At 42.6% G+C, this 17,652-nt stretch overlaps 1 protein-coding gene across 1 annotated transcript; it reads left to right on the top strand.

The window, feature by feature from the left end:
- Positions 1–7,962: 7,962 nt before the first annotated feature.
- On the top strand, positions 7,963–17,646 carry LOC111844393 (basic leucine zipper transcriptional factor ATF-like). The gene is made up of 3 exons (XM_023812835.2): positions 7,963–8,098; positions 9,993–10,097; positions 16,512–17,646. Exons 1-3 carry the CDS (start codon positions 8,033–8,035, stop codon positions 16,716–16,718), a joined length of 378 nt encoding a protein of 125 aa, XP_023668603.2. The 5' UTR covers positions 7,963–8,032; the 3' UTR covers positions 16,719–17,646.
- Positions 17,647–17,652: the final 6 nt, after the last annotated feature.

Below are 17,652 nucleotides of genomic sequence, written 5' to 3' on the forward strand. Positions count from 1 at the left end.
TCTGCTTATCATTTTCTAAGGTGAAATATATGTGGAGATGACTGTGGTTTGCAAATGGGAAGCTTGAGTCGATTATTGCAAAACATTGGCACGCTCGAGGTTGGTCAATACCGCTTGACCTGTTTTTAGGCGGCTGCACTTTGGCAAACTGATGCTACAGCTGAACTTGCGAACATGCCAGTCTGGCATTTGATGCCATCTAGTGGCAACCAATTTAAACGTCACAAAAACGGTTGGTGACGCCACGGTCATGCAAGCTTGAAGTGCTTCCAAAGCGCCAGAACTTTCCGACCTGTAGTCCAAGGTAATGAGGCTGGCGGGTCACTTGAGCTCAGGATCTCTGTCCCATAGTGGGCTATGCTGTTCGGGAGTTAGGCACCACATCCATACACAGTTTATTGCTATCAGGGCATCTAAAGGGGTGAACCTGGTCAGGTCGGAGGACGGAGCAGTTCAAAGTCACCGCGCATGTCAGTACTGGGTTCGCACTCGTGAATAGACGCTGCAGTGCAGCCTAAGCAATATAGCGGCACGTTATCTTTAATGCATTTAAAGGAGGGGAAATGTCTTTTTGATCTCAATATATTTTTTAAAATCAGAGTGCGCAATGAAACTAGAGAATTAAAATCTCACCAAATAATAGACTAGTACATTAATTTCTCGGATGGAAACGTCATAAACCTGTGGTCCGCATAGTAGTTCGTATGCTTGACAATCCCCAGTGTGAAAAACATTCAAAGACGAATCTTCCCCTGGAGCAAATAATATTACGGGGGGGGGAGCCCCGCTCGTTTGTTACTCATAACGCATAAGTTGTAGGGTGTCCTTGGTTCTGATATATTTTCATTTGGTAGTTTAAGAAAGTTTGAAAACCGCTGCAGCATATGTACCCTCAGAAGGATGCCTCCTCCCACCTTTCCCCTGGCAAAAATAAAGTTCCTTATTCCAAGCACCAGTAGAGGTCACTGTTGGAAAAACTAAACCAAAATAACGAACCCTGTTTCCCACACTGAGGAATGGCTTGTAGTACTGACCAATTGCTTGATTCTTCCCTTTTCTCAGTTTGTCAATCCCAGTAACTGTGTGGCTAAAAATACTGTAACTGAATTTACTTAGTCACATTTGTCAGTTTAATCTCATGTAAGTTATAATAAAACCAACATGATAGATAGATACCATACTATCTTTATTATTAGATAGATAGATAGATAGATAGATTAGATAGATAGAAAACAGGATACAAGTGAAATAGATCAGATAAATAATCAGGTAAATAAGTTCAAGTATTTGAAATAACCATACTATATGTAGCAGTAATTGGAGCAGCAAGTATTCAGCGATGTAAATGTTAAAGGTTGTGCAAGTTTAGAATAAGAATTTACAATATGCAGTCTGCCATTTAAACTGTACAAATATGCAAATGGAACTGCTTAATGAATACAACGAAATACAGTATGTAAAAGGGTTTTTTCACAGTAAATTAATAAATAATTTTACATCTGTAGCTGACAGCAAAACAACAGTACAGTCACGCGTTGCTTAACAACAGTGATATGTTCTGAGAAATGCGTCAGTAGGTGATTTAATTGTTGTACAAACATCTTAGAGTAAACTTACACAAACCTAGAAAGTGTTACGCTACAACATTACAACAGCTACAACTTTACTAGGCAACAGGAATTTTTCAGGTCCATTATTATCTTATGGGACCACTGTCGTATATGTGGTCTGTCATTGACCAAAGCATAGTTATGCAATGCATGACTGTATTGTGTGGCAATTGGACAGTCAGGGCTGAGCTATTATCGAGTGTGATGGCTGTCATTACGAATGATCTCCTGTACCGCTTTATTTTATCGTGTGACGGTTGTCAGTAAGAATGATCTCTACCGCTCTATTATATAGTGTGATGACTGTCGGTAAGAATGATCTCTACCACTCTGTTATATAGTGTGATGGCTATCGGTAAGAATGATCTCTACGTACGCTCTATTATAAAGTGTAATGGCTGTCGGTAAGAATGATCTCTACCACTCTGTTATATAGGGTGATGGCTATCGGTAAGAATGATCTCTACGTACGCTCTATTATAAAGTGTAATGGCTGTCAGTAAGAATGATCTCTACGTACGCTCTATCATAGAGTGTGACTGCTGTCAGTAAGAATTATCTCCTGTACCTCAGAGATAAAAAAAGCCTGTTTAGAAACTGCTGCGGTGGTGCAGCAGTAGGTCATGAAGAGGGTGAGTTGCAACTTTCATGATGTTGTTAAGGTTATTACCTCAAATTCAGCTTTTATCCCCAATACAACACCCTGAGCATAGTACAGCAAAGAATTGTGCACTTGCCACTCCAGATTTGTAGAAGATTGAAGGATCTCAGTTTCCTCAGAAAATAAAATGTCTATTAATCCCTTTCTTGTAAGTAGTATTGGTGTTGATTTTCCAGTCCAGAGGTATTAAAGTTAACACCTAAGTATTGGTAATCTTAAACGATCTCAACCTCTTCACCCATGCTGTATACAGGTTTTGGAGCAATTTTCTTCCTCCAGAAGTCAACCTCCACCTCCCAGGTCTTGATCACATTCAGGTGCAGATGATTCCTCCCACACCACGCCACAAGCTTCCCCACCAAACCTCTATACTCTAACTCCTTCCTTTCTCTGACACACTCCACCACTGCTGAGTCATCAGAGAACTTCTGCAAGTCGACTAAAAGTCTGAGGTGTACAAGGTGAACAGGAATTGAGCCAGAACAGTTCCTTGTGCTGCTCCTGTGTTCCTCCTCGCTAGATCAGAAACACAGCTACCCAGCTGCACAAACTGCAGTCTGTCTGTCAGATAGTAAGTGATCCAGGAGATGGAGGATGTGTTGACTTGTAGCCACAGAAGCTTCTCCTTGAGAGAAGAGGTTGAATTGTGTTGAAAGCACTTGAGGAATCAAAGAAGATGATTCTCTCCATGCTGTTGGTTCCATCCAGAGGGGAATAAGCTCCCTGCAGCAGGTATATGATGACATCGACACTTACATGGGATGCGTATGCGTATGCATCGTGGCCGCCATGCATTTTCTGTGTTGATTCCACGCATCGTCCATGCACCTACACAAGGACTTAACGCAAGGCGTGTGTGAGATGTAGTGCCACCAAAAATTGGGGTGGGAGTATGGTCACCTTTTGTTAAGGGACTAGGTGTTTATATAGAGTACAGTTAGTATTAAAGTAGTATGTGATTTTTTTTAAGAGTGAGGAAGAACTGTGTATTTTCTGAGGCATGAGAGAAAATATTGCGAGCACTATTGTGTCCCACTGTGTACTGCGACTTCAAAATTTAATGGAAGTTTAAGTTTGTAAGAAAGCAGTGTCATGTGTACAAATTACAATGAAATTCTCACTTGAAATTCTTATTTGCCTACTTTCATAAGCAACATTATTTCCCAATACAGTCCCAGTATTTAGAAATTCACAGAGAGCGTGGGGTTTACATTTTGCTAGAACATTTATATTGTTATAGGAAACAAAACTTGGCAAGCTGTGCAATTTTAATGGCTGCTCCTTTTCAGGATTATCTAATATATGTTTAACATTAGTTTCAAGTTTACCATCTCTACTTTTGCATGAGCTCTGCATGTGCTCTCCAAACCATTCCTATTCATTTTCATCCTTGCTATTTAAATCACTCACGACTAGACATGTTTCTGAGAATTTGATTTATTTTGAACTAATTTTTTCTTTATAAATACTGCAATACTTATTGCACAAATGGATTTTTCCAGTATTGTACAGCCAAATTTCAAAATACTAACTACTACGAAATCTCTAACAATATACAATGCAACATTCAACATGGAATAGTAAAGTGATATGTGGCAAAGTGAAGTACCAACTTGATGTGGATCAGTGATTAGGATACAGAGAATGCTGCAGCAGTATTACAAAATATGCTAGTTCATGCTGAGGCAGCAAGTGTACAACATTTCATATCACAACAAGTGAGACCAGAAATGAAAGAGCAGACCAAGATAGTTTTCTCACACTGCCCCCTGGTGGTCATGACCTTTAATCCTCTAGATAGATGTTAACTACATGCCCAAGTATAGTCAGTACACTGCTTGTGTAGGATATGCGTTGCACTGCGTATGCATGGTGGTATAAGGTCTCAAAGTGCTTTACATTATCCCTGTCCCTAGAAGGAAGAAACCTTGGAAGGAACCAGAAAGGGGGAGCCCATCTTCCTGGGGCATAGGCGGAGGGGCAGGCAGGCCAGAAGGACGTAACAGATTCTCATTTTACAAGAGGACTTTAGACAGTGTGTTGCTGATAAGTGCAATCGATTCATAGAATTGCTAATCACTTTCTTAAAATCATTGTCAACATAAACCAGAAGCAGTGCACTTTGTTGGCATATAATTGAAACCAATTTATTTTGTTACCCAGGGCAGGGCTGTAGCCACCTATGAAGTCACTGAGGTCTGGACCTCAGTAATTTTTTAAAGAGCTAAAAATAAAATTTGAAGCTAAATAGTCACCTTAACAAAAAAACGGCAGTTGAAAATGTCTGTGGGCCAAGTACATTCTTAATTAATTTCGAATGTGTGTGTGTACTAACAATGTCTGCTGTGTGTGTGAGAGAGAGCTAGAGCATTTAGCATCAGCATGATAGAGGATGCATGACTCGGGAACTGCAGGCGTGCACTTTACTGACAGCAGCTGGAATTCCCGTTGCACACGTGTGATCATGCAGCATTGTGAGGGAGGCTGCGCAGGCTGCACGTCATTCGGTAAAACAAAACAACGATCATTATCTGTAAAAATCGTTCCAAAACTGCGACCTGCTATAGTGTCTGGAGTAAAGATAATTGTATGAAACATGTTAAATATAAGCATAGGCTATGTTAAAGTTTGAGTTTCTTTCATACCACACCTAATGGGATAGATTAGGCTAACTAATGTTTCACATAACGTTATTAATAAAAAATAGTGATAAACAGCTTATGAAAGGGACAGTATCAGTAATAGTCTCCATAGAAACATTTCAAAGACAAACAAGTGTATTTGATTTTAGCTTGTAATGGTGTGTTAATATCAAGCATTTCTGATTCATTTTTATCTTTATATGTGGTTACAAATAACCTTAAATTACATGCTTCATACCCATTATCTTTTACTACTCTATAATATTCTTATGACATAGACCTAAGTTCATTCAGTAAGGCACATTCATATAATGGCTCATTAGGGCTCATCGGAACTTGAGGACAGTGAGATTTTTTGGACACTGGAAATGTAATTTTCTCCATAGTGATTGGTAAATGGAGTACTAAACTCATTCATAAACTTCATAATCAAAAACCTGAACATCGCAAACTCTTAAATTAGGATTTGTAATTGTAAAATGAGAATTGTACTTGTGTAACTTGGGTGACAGGCACAGGTATACATTTGCAGCTATGGATATGGATTTGCATTTCATAAAATTACAAGATTGTCGTATTTAAGTACAATTACGTTAGACGCAAATTGATCTCCAAAGTCATTCAGATTTAAGGTTTAATTTTTTCTAGCTTTGTAAATGTACTTCTGAAGTATGTCACATTAGTGGTAATGCAGTTGTAGTAATCCAAGAAACACAGAACCAGTCATTCCTGTATTACGACTGAGGCTTTGTATCCAGCCTTGCGATTGCCTCATGCCTCCCAGTAATTGCACTTATACACACCCAGTTACGATCTACAGTTTTAATCTGCTTACCTTATTGCTAGCAAACAAGTGATACTGATGTCCTGGGTGTGGTGTCACATTCTGGCCATACACTTAAGCAAGTTCCCACATGCGGCACAAGCTAAAGTGGCACTAAAGGGGGGGACCATGACACTAAAAAATTAACAGGCGATAATATGCATAAGGTACAGTTTTCTCAAATGCTGAAATGTTGCTGGTTATGCAACTGTAAATTCACAAAAATTCACATTATATGTACATAGACTACAAGCAGGGACGGATTATGGGTTGTGTGGGCCCCTGGGCAAAACGTTTGCAAGGGCCCCCCCCCCACCACCACCAGCATCACCACCACAACCACCACAATTCAAGGGCCCTTGGCAGCCAAATGCCCTCCCTCCATGTTTCCATCAGAGGCCCTATAGGGACAGGGGCCCTTGTAGGCAGAGGATCAAAGAATGTAGGCCCTCTAAAATAGACAAACGAAAATACATTGTTGATAAGCGTTGCAAATTGTTTTGGGCTAGGGGCCCCATGGGTCCCCTGCACCCCAAGGGCCCCTGGGCAGCGGCCCCTCTGGCCCGGTCCGTAATCCGTCCCTGACTACAAGATCCATTGTCTTGTAAGCAGGTGTCTCAGGAGGTGAAATGAAAGAACTATATGGGTATGATGGTGCCAAGCAGGCCTGTGAAATGTGTCCTCAACGGGACACTGGGCAGAGCTACGCGACACAAGGGGCAGGTGGGGAGAACTGGGACTTTTTTCAGGAGCAGGAGTACAGGTAGGCTTAGCAAAATCAGTGAGGGAAAACAAGAAGAAATAGGCAGTCACAGCTGAAAATAGGCATTGGGTAACGCAGAGGCTAAAGCTGTGTACAGGACCTAGCTTCAGGCTCTGGGTGTGTTTACATAAGAGAAAATAAACTCAGTTCTACATAAAGATCGCAAACAAGGAACCAGTGACCTGAACAAGTGTACTTATCTTCTGACTTTGCCCCCCCCGCACATCCACACCCTCCCCCTCCCTGTCTGACAAGGTTGAAACATGGCTGAGCCATGTCTTTGTCTTCAAAGGAGAAGTAAAGCTGAGGTTCTGCTCTCATTTCCAGATATCTAGAGTCTACTTCGATCACCAGTCAGTGTCACTGATTCTGCTGAAGGTAAACACTTTCTTTCGAGTTGCAAAGGGAGCTGGGAAAGACATGAAAAGCAGTAATTATTTTCTGCATTTTCCTTGGCAGGCAGTCTTACAGTACCCATCAATCTATTCTCTAGTTAGGGCTGTATTCCCTTTCCTCAGCGGGGTTAGCCTCTGTGCCTGAAAGTCACTGGCTTGAGCCCTATCCTTGGCAGAATCATCACGTCAATCAGCCCTTGAACACGTGCCTTAATCCCTGCTCCCTTGCTATGGCCCCCAAGCTTGCTCTCACCTATACGGAGAGCAAAATGATACAAAAAGGATTTCCGCATGGGGATCAATGTATTATCAGTACTACTGTATACCTTATAGACATGGAAGGAGAATGGGCAGGGCTGGTGCTCAAAGCTGGGAGGTGTAGGGAGAGCTGCTGCTTGCTGAACCAGCAAGCCTAGTCATCTTACAACATGTTCATTTACGAGCCTGGATACAATTCATAAAAGAAGTCAATATTCAAATTTAAACGCCATGCCCATTATTCATCACGCAGTAAATGAAAATCTGTTCTTTTATTCTTTAATTCAAATTTTACATATAACATTTATGTCCATTTAGTCCTTATAAAAGTTTTTCACTTTTAATACATTTTCTTCATGTTCCATCGTTATTTTGAAATGTCCCCCATTTATTTGATTCATTACATTGAGACAGTTTATGCTGTTGTTTATATTGGTTTAGTTGTAAATATTATATAATATACTATTAAATAATAGTTTAAGTTAATACTGTTTCTTAAAATTTTGAGAGGTAGGCTTTGTAAAATACATGCATACAGTAAGACAGAGTTTGTCCTCTACAGATAACAGAAAATACATGTATGTAATGCTTTGCAAATACTTCAGATAACAACAATAATAAGTGACAATAAACACAGCAGTTATGTTTTTGCAGGAATCTGTGAGCAGTTTTTGGCTTTTAGCTTGGTGTCACTTCCCAGCAGACACTGGCAATGAGACAGCAGCTCATCAAACAGAAAAGGAGCCAGAAAGCGAGAGAGTGAGAGAGAATCAGAAACTCATTACTCATTAGGAACATGTCCAAGTGTTACTCAGCATACTGACACACACGTTCACACAGAGCAGAAGCGGTGAGAGGACCGGTCCTGTGCTTCCCAGCAATGGCGCAAGGTTCAGACAGCAACGACACATGTTACACCGGCTCGCCTTCTCCTGACATCCAGCAGGTAGGACCGGTGTGAATGTGCCCCCCCCCCCCACACCGCGACACCCATGCACTGCTCTTTTAAGGGCTGTGGGGGGAGGATGGTACAGAAGGACTGCCAGTATGGGGGGTGGGCCAGTGGAGGGAGTGGATCTATTTGCCAGGCTGATAACTTAGGCAAGACACTCTTTGTCCACCAGTAATTTACCTGGGATTATCACAAGAGCTATGGAGAAAACTCCTTTGCTTCTGTAGCAGGGAAGCTGTAGCTACATTCTGACTGTGTTAGATATACTCTTTGGGGCTCATGCTGTAGTCGCTGAAACAGAAAATGGCCAGAGGAGGCCCTGTGTGCTTGTAAATGTGCACAGTGACTCCGTAGCTGGAGCTTGCCGCTATTGCCAGGAGCTGGAGAAAACCACATCCTTCCTAAAAAGCTGGTCTGCTCTATTTCTGCCACTGCTTTCTAGAAATAACCTTTGGCGGCGGTATCGAGTGTTGGTCTTTCCTCCAGGCTGTAATACATTATGGTTCTCTTTGGGCTATTTTGCCTTTATTTAGTCTATTACTGTGTCTGGTTTAATCAACTGACAGATGTGTGCAGTTACGATGTATTTTACATACTTTCATGATTTTGAAGTAAGCACCTAATGCCAATATTAACGAATTCATAAATACACTATATGTATAAAAGTATTGGCGCATCTGGCCATTACACCTACAGAAACTTTTATGACATCCCATTCTTAATCCATAGGCATCAATATGGAGTTTGGGAAGGCTTTCCGCAAGTTTTTGGAGTGTGTCTGTGAGAATTTTTGCCCATTCATCCATGAGCATTTATGAGGTCAAGCACTGATGTTGGACATTAAGGCCTGGCCCTCAATCTCCGTTCTGGTTCATCCCAAAGGTGTTTGATGGGGTTGAGGTTAGGGCTTTCACACCAAACTCACCCAATCATGTATTTATGGATCTTGCTTTGTGCACTGTGGCACAGTCATGTTGGAACAGAAAAGGGCCTTTCACAAACTGTTCCCTCAAAGTTGGAAGCATAGAATTGTCCAAAATGTGTTGGTAACCTGAAGCATTAGGAGTTCCTTTCACTGGAACTAAAGGGCCCAGCCCAACCCCTGAAAGACAACCCCATACCATTATCCCTCCATTACCAAACTTTACAGTTGGCACAATGCAGCCAGGCAGGTAACGTTCTCCTGGCATCTGTCAAACCCAGACTCATCCATCAGTCTGAAATCTGTGATTCTTCATTTCACAGAACACAGTTCCACTGCTCCAAAGTCCAGTGCCGACTTTATATCACTCCATCCAATGCTTCGCATTGTGCTTGGTGAAGTGAGGCTTGCATGCAGCTACTTCAGGTTTTGTGCTGGGGTTTATGCCAGAGGATGTTTGGAAATCTGCAGTTACTGAGTCAAGAGAGTGTTGGTGACTTTTATGTACTATGTGCATCAGCACTTGACGACCCCGCTCTGTTACTTTATGTGGTCTGCCACTTTGTGGCTGGGTTCCAGTTGCTCCTAAATGCTTCCACTTTGCAATAATACCACTTTCATTTTACCGTGGAATATCTAGCAGGGAAGAAATTTCACAAACTGCAAAGGTGGCATCCTATGACAGCACCACACTTGAATTCATCGAGCTGTTCAGGACAACCCATTCTTTCACAAATGTTTGTAAACCTCATTGCATGGCTATATGCTTGATTTTAAACACATGTGGCAATGGGTCTAAATGAAACACCTGAATTCAATGATTAACAGGTGTGTCCCAATACTTTTGTCCATATAGTGTATGTCATCTTTAGCTTAATAATCTGACATTTTAATGAATACCTTTTGGGGTCTTTTTAGACACTATCGGTTGTGGAAGCATCTACTGACTTTTGTTTCACTGCCCAGGACTCCATGGACAATGTGAAGAAGGTCATGAGGAGGGAGAAGAACCGGGTAGCAGCACAGAAGAGCAGGATGCGGCAGACCCAGAAGGCCGACAGCCTACACCTGGTGAGCATGGGTACCTCTCCCGGCTGCTGGCGCCAGGCAAGGCCACAGGCTTTCCGCCCAGTTGTGGGTGTGGCACATGGGGGGATTTTCTGGCTTCAGTTTTAGAAAAGTTCCTGTCAGTCACCCAGTTTCAATCAGCCTCAGATCAAATTACGATGGTTTTTGAGCGCATAGGGTTAGGGTTAGTGAAAAACATCTTCTATTGTACTGCATTTCTGGAAAATGTCTCAAGGCCAAGAGACATGCTGTGATGCAGTGCCTTGTTCACGTGTTAATGCATGGGTGCCATCTGAACTGTATGCCTGGTGTCTGCCTGGCGTTGGCTGGCATGTCAGAAAGTGGGGTTGGTCACACTCTTCCTATTCCTTTCCACCATTTGTGGTTTTGGTGATGGTAAGCGGTCCTTTAATGTAACACAAAGAGTCCCCAGGACGGTGGTGAGAAGATGGGAGCTGCAACAGAAAGACAGGTTTGTGAGAAGCACAAAGACAGCAGTGGCTGATGACCAGACATAACTAACTGAATGCCAAGAATAATTTACCATAGGTCACCATCCTTGTGGCTAGTTGGGAGTACCACTCATACCTCTAATGAAAACAAAACTGATGAACAACTTGAAAACATTGTTTTCTAATGGTTAGGGTCACTTATTCTACAGGAGTAGGCATGTTACCTGCTGAGGGACAGTTCTTTGCTCTGTTTTGTCCAGAAGTAATTTTTACTGCATTTCTAGAGATGCATAATCAGTTTAGTCACATGAGTGATTCAGTAATTACTTTGACAAATAACAGTAATATGACAACAATACTATTCTTAGCAATTCATTTACCTGAATAAGTACATGTAACTACTACTACAACAAACAAACCAACAAATTTATTTTTGTATAGCACATTATCACAAAATTACATTGTCCCAAAGCGCTTTACAGCATCCCCACCCAAAGCCCTACTATTACTAAGTACACCCGACTACTACTACTACTACTACTACTACTAATAATAATAATAATATCAGCTTTTAGTGTACTGTAATCACCTATTTGACGAAAAGTTCATCAATCCATAATCAACAACAGCACATCTTCCATCAGGGACTTCCCCCATGGAAGATTGCCCAAATGTCAGCAGATGTCTTTCACTGAAGATTCCACTCCTCATGTTCTCACGTTACTTTAAGATTTAATCTTGCTGAACGATTGGAAAACAACCTACACAGTCTGTTAGAACAGCTCTAACATAAAGCAGCAGGGTTTCCTATTTCCGTTTATCTGCATAACCAGATCTGTTATTTAAAGAGGGAGGGTCCTCTAAGTGTTATTTATTACTTTTGTTCCAATAGAAACATCTTTAACAGTTTAGTTTGTGCCTCTGCACTCAGGGACCTTGGAGGGGCATGGATACCCTGGAGGGGGGGCAGCACTGTTGGAGCCCATGCCAAATTATAAGTTATATGCTTGGGGAAGATTACACAATTAACGGGAACCCCCCAGCCAGCAAATTTTATCTCGATGGGGTGGTGTTCCGTATTTCTTCAGTAAGTGGCAGCCCAATTGGAAGGACCCAAGGTGACATTTTGTCATGTGGCCCAGAATTTCTAGCTACACTCCAGACTGCATAACGATCTTCTTATGTGATGATGCTTTATTTAGCCATTTGAACAAGACAGATGCATATTCATTCGTTTTCGCATATCTTACTCTCCAGGTAGACATAATGACATGGGTAACAGCACAGGGTCAGCCATTTCTCCAGCATCCCTGGAGCCATTTTAAGGATTCAGGGCCTTGTTCAAATATTCGGGCCCTGTTCAAAGATTCGGAGCCTTGTTCAAAGATTCTGAGCCTTGTTCAAAGATTCGGGGCCTCTTCAAAGATTCGGAGCCTTGTTCAAAGATTCGAGGCCTTGTTCAAAGATTCGGAGCCTTGTTCAAAGATTCGGGGCCTGTTCAAAGATTCTGAGCCTTGTTCAAAGATTCTGAGCCTTGTTCAAAGATTCGGGGCCTCTTCAAAGATTCGGAGCCTTGTTCAAAGATTCGGAGCCTTGTTCAAAGATTCGGAGCCTGTTCAAAGATTCGGAGCCTTGTTCAAAGATTCGAGGCCTTGTTCAAAGATTCGGGGCCTTGTTCAAAGATTCGGAGCCTTGTTCAAAGATTCGGGGCCTTGTTCAAAAATTTGGAGCCTTGTTCAAAGATTCGAGGGCTTGTTCAAAGATTTGGAGCCTTGTTCAAAGATTCGGGGCCTCTTGAAAGATTCGAGGCCTTGTTCAAAGATTCAGAGCCTTGTTCAAAGATTCAGAGCCTTGTTCAAAGATTTGAGGCCTTGTTCAAAGATTTGGAGCCTTGTTCAAAGATTTGGGGCCTGTTCAAAGATTCGGAGCCTTGTTCAAAGATTTGGGGCCTGTTCAAAGATTCGGAGCCTTGTTCAAAGATTTGGGGCCTGTTCAAAGACTAGGGGTCTTATTTATTGTACAAAAACTATTTGAATAGAGGCTATTATTATCACACTAGCTGGTTTCTGTAACTTTTAGCAGTGATTACAGTGACTCCATTAGAATATGTTCCTACCAGCTTTACAATTGTCCAATGTTTACCTGTTCTGCTTAGGCTTGGCTTAGATGGACTGGCATTCTTCACATATTCTCAAATTTTGTGAAAGGGGTTAAAGTGCAGGCTGGTACTCAACTACAGTCATTGCGCAGAAATTGCCAGGGTTGTCCTGGATACATGCCCAAGGATCCTGACAAGCACAATCATCCCCGTAAAATGATACTGCCTCCATAACAGCAGGATCAATGTTCCCTGGCTGACTTGGGTTGGGTTTGTAGAAACATAATGCTTTGCATTTAGGCCAAATGCTTCTGATTTGTACCACTCGATCATAAGATGATTCGCCACATTTTTTGAGTCTCCAGCATGACTGTTATTCTAGGTCCTGAAAGGTTTCCTTCTGGGGTGACATGAGGAATCCTGAAGTTATTGTTGACCTTGTAAATTGTCTCTGCTCCAAAAAAAACTTGACAGAATTAACATTGAATGCTTCATTCAATTTATCACTCATGTTATGTTTCCCAGCATTGTGTAGCTAAGCGATTATGGTGGTTCCAGAATACAATGGATGTGTCACCCCCAAGATCATTTGGTATAGCTGGGTATTAATGCAATTTTAGCTAAACTTTTTTTAATTGAGCATTTGAACCTGAATTAAATTCCTGCGAATAAAATACTTTCCTACTATTGTACAACCTTTTACTCATCTTCGATTTATGTAATACACATATGTGTACTCAAGGCCCACTGCCACATCTGGCTTGCAGCAGGATTCATTATGGGCTGTGAAGTGGTTTTGATATTGTTTAAACTGGCACTGGGAACAGTGATGGGACACAAAATTCAAAATTAATTATAAGAATATTGCAAAAACAGAATAATGTAATACTATAGAAAAAAACTGATATTTACTGATATTATTATTATATTATTACCAGTGTATGCTCTCCAACCTGACCTGACCTGACAGTGCACAAATAGAATATCCTGAAAACAAAATGTGGTATTATTACGGAAATAAATATTTACAGATGATAATCATAATAATAATTTAAAAACGATTGATGGTAATACAGTAGCAGCACCAGATTTTATGGGTCCATCCCCAACATGCTATGGCTGGGGGTGGGGGGGGTGACATGTTGGGTGGAGTTACTATGGTGTCTGATGGCAGCAGGCAGGAAGGACGCCCAGTAGGGCTTCTTATCACACTGTGGTGGAATGAGCCGGTGGCTAAATGTGCTCCAGGATATCGCCCCCTGAAGCAGAGGGGCAGAATTGTTCATAACATTGTCAGATTTTGCTACTGCCTCCAGTGGGTCCAGGGTCACTGCTATGATGGAGCTGGCCTTCCTGATGAGTTTGGTCAGGGTCACTGCTGTGATGGAGCTGGACTATTACACAGGAAAATCGGAGCTAAAATTGTGTAGAGTGAACTTAGTTTAACCTGCACTGTCCAGGAAACTGTGGGGGCAGTAAGCTGTACTGTCCAGGAGACTATGGAACAGTAAGCTACACTGTCCGGGAGACTGTGGGACAGTAAGCTACACTGTCTGGGAGACTGTGGGACAGTAAGCTACACTGTCCGGGAGACTGTGGGACAGTAAGCTACACTGTCTGGGAGACTGTGGGACAGTAAGCTACACTGTCCGGGAGACTGTGGGGGCAGTAAGCTACTCTGTCCGGGAGACTGTGGGACAGTAAGCTGCACTGTCCGGGAGACTGTGGGGGCAGTAAGCTGCACTGTCCAGGAGACTGTGGGACAGTAAGCTGCACTGTCCGGGAGACTGTGGGACAGTAAGCTACACTGTCCGGGAGACTGTGGGACAGTAAGCTACACTGCCCGGGAGACTGTGGGACAGTAAGCTACACTGTCCGGGAGACTGTGGGGGCAGTAAGCTACACTGTCCGGGAGACTGTGGGACAGTAAGCTACACTGTCCGGCAGACTGTGGGACAGTAAGCTACACTGTCCGGCAGACTGTGGGGGCAGTAAGCTACTCTGTCCGGGAGACTGTGGGACAGTAAGCTACACTGTCCGGTTGACTGTGGGACAGTAAGCTACACTGCCCGGGAGACTGTGGGGGCAGTAAGCTACACTGTCCGGGAGACTGTGGGACAGTAAGCTACACTGTCCGGCAGACTGTGGGACAGTAAGCTACACTGTCCGGCAGACTGTGGGACAGTAAGCTACACTGTCCGGGAGACTGTGGGACAGTAAGCTACACTGTCCGGGAGACTGTGGGACAGTAAGCTGCACTGTCTGGGAGACTGTGGGGGCAGTAAGCTGCACTGTCCGGGAGACTGTGGGACAGTAAGCTGCACTGTCTGGGAGACTGTGGGGGCAGTAAGCTGCACTGTCCGGGAGACTGTGGGACAGTAAGCTACACTGTCCGGGAGACTGTGGGACAGTAAACTACACTGTCCGGCAGACTGTGGGACAGTAAGCTACACTGTCCGGGAGACTGTGGGGGCAGTAAGCTACACTGTCCGGCAGACTGTGGGACAGTAAGCTACACTGTCCGGGAGAAAATGGGGTGGTAAGCTGCACTGCCTGGGAGACTGTGGGACGGTAAGCTGCACTGTCGGGGAGACTGTGGGGGTAGAAAACTGCACTGTCTGGGAGACTGTGGGGGCAGTAAGTTGCGCTGTCCTGAGGGTCTGCCGCAGTCAGAGAGGTTGCGTGGTGCTCAGGGCCAGTGTTAGTGTGATGCCACTGGTGCAGATCTAAACCCATCTCAGATTGTGGCTCTCAATCCTCAATGAACCAACAGTCATGGATCTTGGCAAAAATGCTTATTAAATACTTGGACTGAACTGAGCACATGAGCACTGTTCTCTTGATTTTATTTTTCTGTATAAATTCTCTTTGCACTGCACATGTACTGATTTGTAGATAACACCAGTAACAAAGTAAATGGTTACTGATGGTGAATGGCCTTATATGATATTAACTTTAGTGTTGGGTCATTGAATTATTATTTATTTAGCAGACAATGTTATCCAAAGTGACAAATATATTTCAAAAAGTAGAGTTCCTGGAACAATTGGTGGTTAAGGGCCTTATTCAAGGGGGGAATGGTGAAATCATTCTGTTGACTCTAGGATTTCAGCCAATGACCTTTTGATCACAGGCACAGCATCCTATCTGGCCAAGCCACAGACTAGGCCCATCTAAGTGCAACATTTTATCAGGTTGGGTTTACACACACTGCTCAAAAGGCACAGGTAACTTCCACTGGAACACAGAGCCATTGATTTACATAATGATGTAGACTAGAAAGAGTTTAGTGGTATAAACAGGACACAAGCCTTCATAAGCTGATCCAGATAAAGGTGTGTTGTGGTGTAAGACAAACATGGCTGATCATTCCAGGGGTGTTGCATTGTAACACAAACATGGCTGACAATTGTAAGTGTTTTTTGGTGTAACACACATATGGCTGATCATTGCAGGTGAATTGTGGTGTAACACAAACATGGCTGATCAATGCAGGTGAATTGAGATGTAACACAAACGTTGCTGATCATTGCAGGTGAATTGTGGTGTAACACAAACATGGCTGATAAATGCAGGTGTGTTGTGGTGTAACACAAACATGGGTGATCATTGCAGGTGTGTTGTGGTGTAATACAAGCATGGCTAATCATTGCAGGTGTGTTGCAGTGTAACAAACATGGCTGATCATTGCAGGCGAATTGAGATGTAACACAAACATGGCTGATCATTGCAGGTCTGTTGCAGTTTAATACAAACATGGCTGATCATTAGGGGTGAATTGTGGTGTAACACAAACGTGGCTGATCATTGCAGGTGTGTTGCGGTGTAACACAAACATGGCTGATCATTGCAGGTGTGTTGTTTTAGGAAAGCGAGAAGTTGGAGAGGGAAAATGCTGCACTGAGACGGGAGGTGAAGCAGTTGACAGAAGAGGCCAAATACCTGAGTGCTGTGCTGAGCCATCATGAGCCTTTGTGCTGCGCTGTGGATTTGCACTCCTCCACCAACCAGTGCTCTCCCCCCTTCAGGGCATTCCAGCAGGCCCATGTGACCTCACTGCGCTACCATCTCTGACCACCAAGGGGAGACATTTTTACCACACTGTCTCCTGGAGAGTAACATTTACAATCTGCTGGTACAGATGACCCACCAGAAGACCGAGATTAAATTAACCAAAGCAGAATTTAATGTAAAATGACATTTTTGGGTTACATAGAATTATCTGTTTAGGACCATTATATATATTTTTTGCCATTTGTAAATGATGGTTTCAAGAATGAAAATGAAATTAATGTCATTTAATGTCTTCTTAGTACTTATCTTGTGCTGTTATTACCTATCCTAGCTTTCACTTATTTCTCTTATTTACTGCTGAGTCTAAGAGCTCCCCACAAAAATTCCTACATACCTGTACTGTCTGTGTTTGTACAAATGGCAAATAAATGTCTTGAATCTTGAAATTAAGCATAAAATGTTGATACTGACAGCAACTATAAACTTGGTAGTAATGACTCAAAAAAGGAGAGAGAATGAAAAGGACTGCCATTCTGCTGTATATCTCTCTTGGAGTCTACGGATAATAAAATTACTACTGTATTGTGAAAATCTATCTTCAACTTATAAATAACTGTACAGGTGCTGTCTTTATGCTTTGGCAGCTGATAACACTGAACATTTTAGTGTGTATAAATACATTTTATGGTGTGTATATGCATGTTAGTGTGTATATATATTTGAACTTCCTCTGCCGGGCCCCTGGAGAAAAGCCGCCCCCCCTTTGAGTGTGGTTCCTTCCAAGGTCTCTTCCTGCTAGGAAGTTTTTCCTTGCCATTTTCGCCTCTGGCTTGCTCTCTGTCAGCTTTGGCCAGGGATAATTGAAAGTGCCTTGAGACAATGCAATATTCTGAAGTTGCGTGTATAAATTGTATTTAATAGAACTGAATGGAATTGAATTGAAATGAATTGGATTGGACTGGATTGAATAAAATCGAATTGAATTGAATTGACA

Source organism: Paramormyrops kingsleyae, chromosome 19 (genome assembly GCF_048594095.1).
Source record: "Paramormyrops kingsleyae isolate MSU_618 chromosome 19, PKINGS_0.4, whole genome shotgun sequence".
NCBI lineage: Eukaryota > Metazoa > Chordata > Actinopteri > Osteoglossiformes > Mormyridae > Paramormyrops > Paramormyrops kingsleyae.

Coding starts and splice junctions, on each gene's coding strand:
- LOC111844393 (XM_023812835.2), top strand. CDS start 8,033: ATGGCGCAAGGTTCAGACAGCAACGACACATGTTACACCGGCTCGCCT. Junction 8,099..9,992: donor CTTCTCCTGACATCCAGCAG/GTAGGACCGGTG, acceptor TTCACTGCCCAG/GACTCCATGGACAATGTGAA. Junction 10,098..16,511: donor AGGCCGACAGCCTACACCTG/GTGAGCATGGGT, acceptor GTGTTGTTTTAG/GAAAGCGAGAAGTTGGAGAG.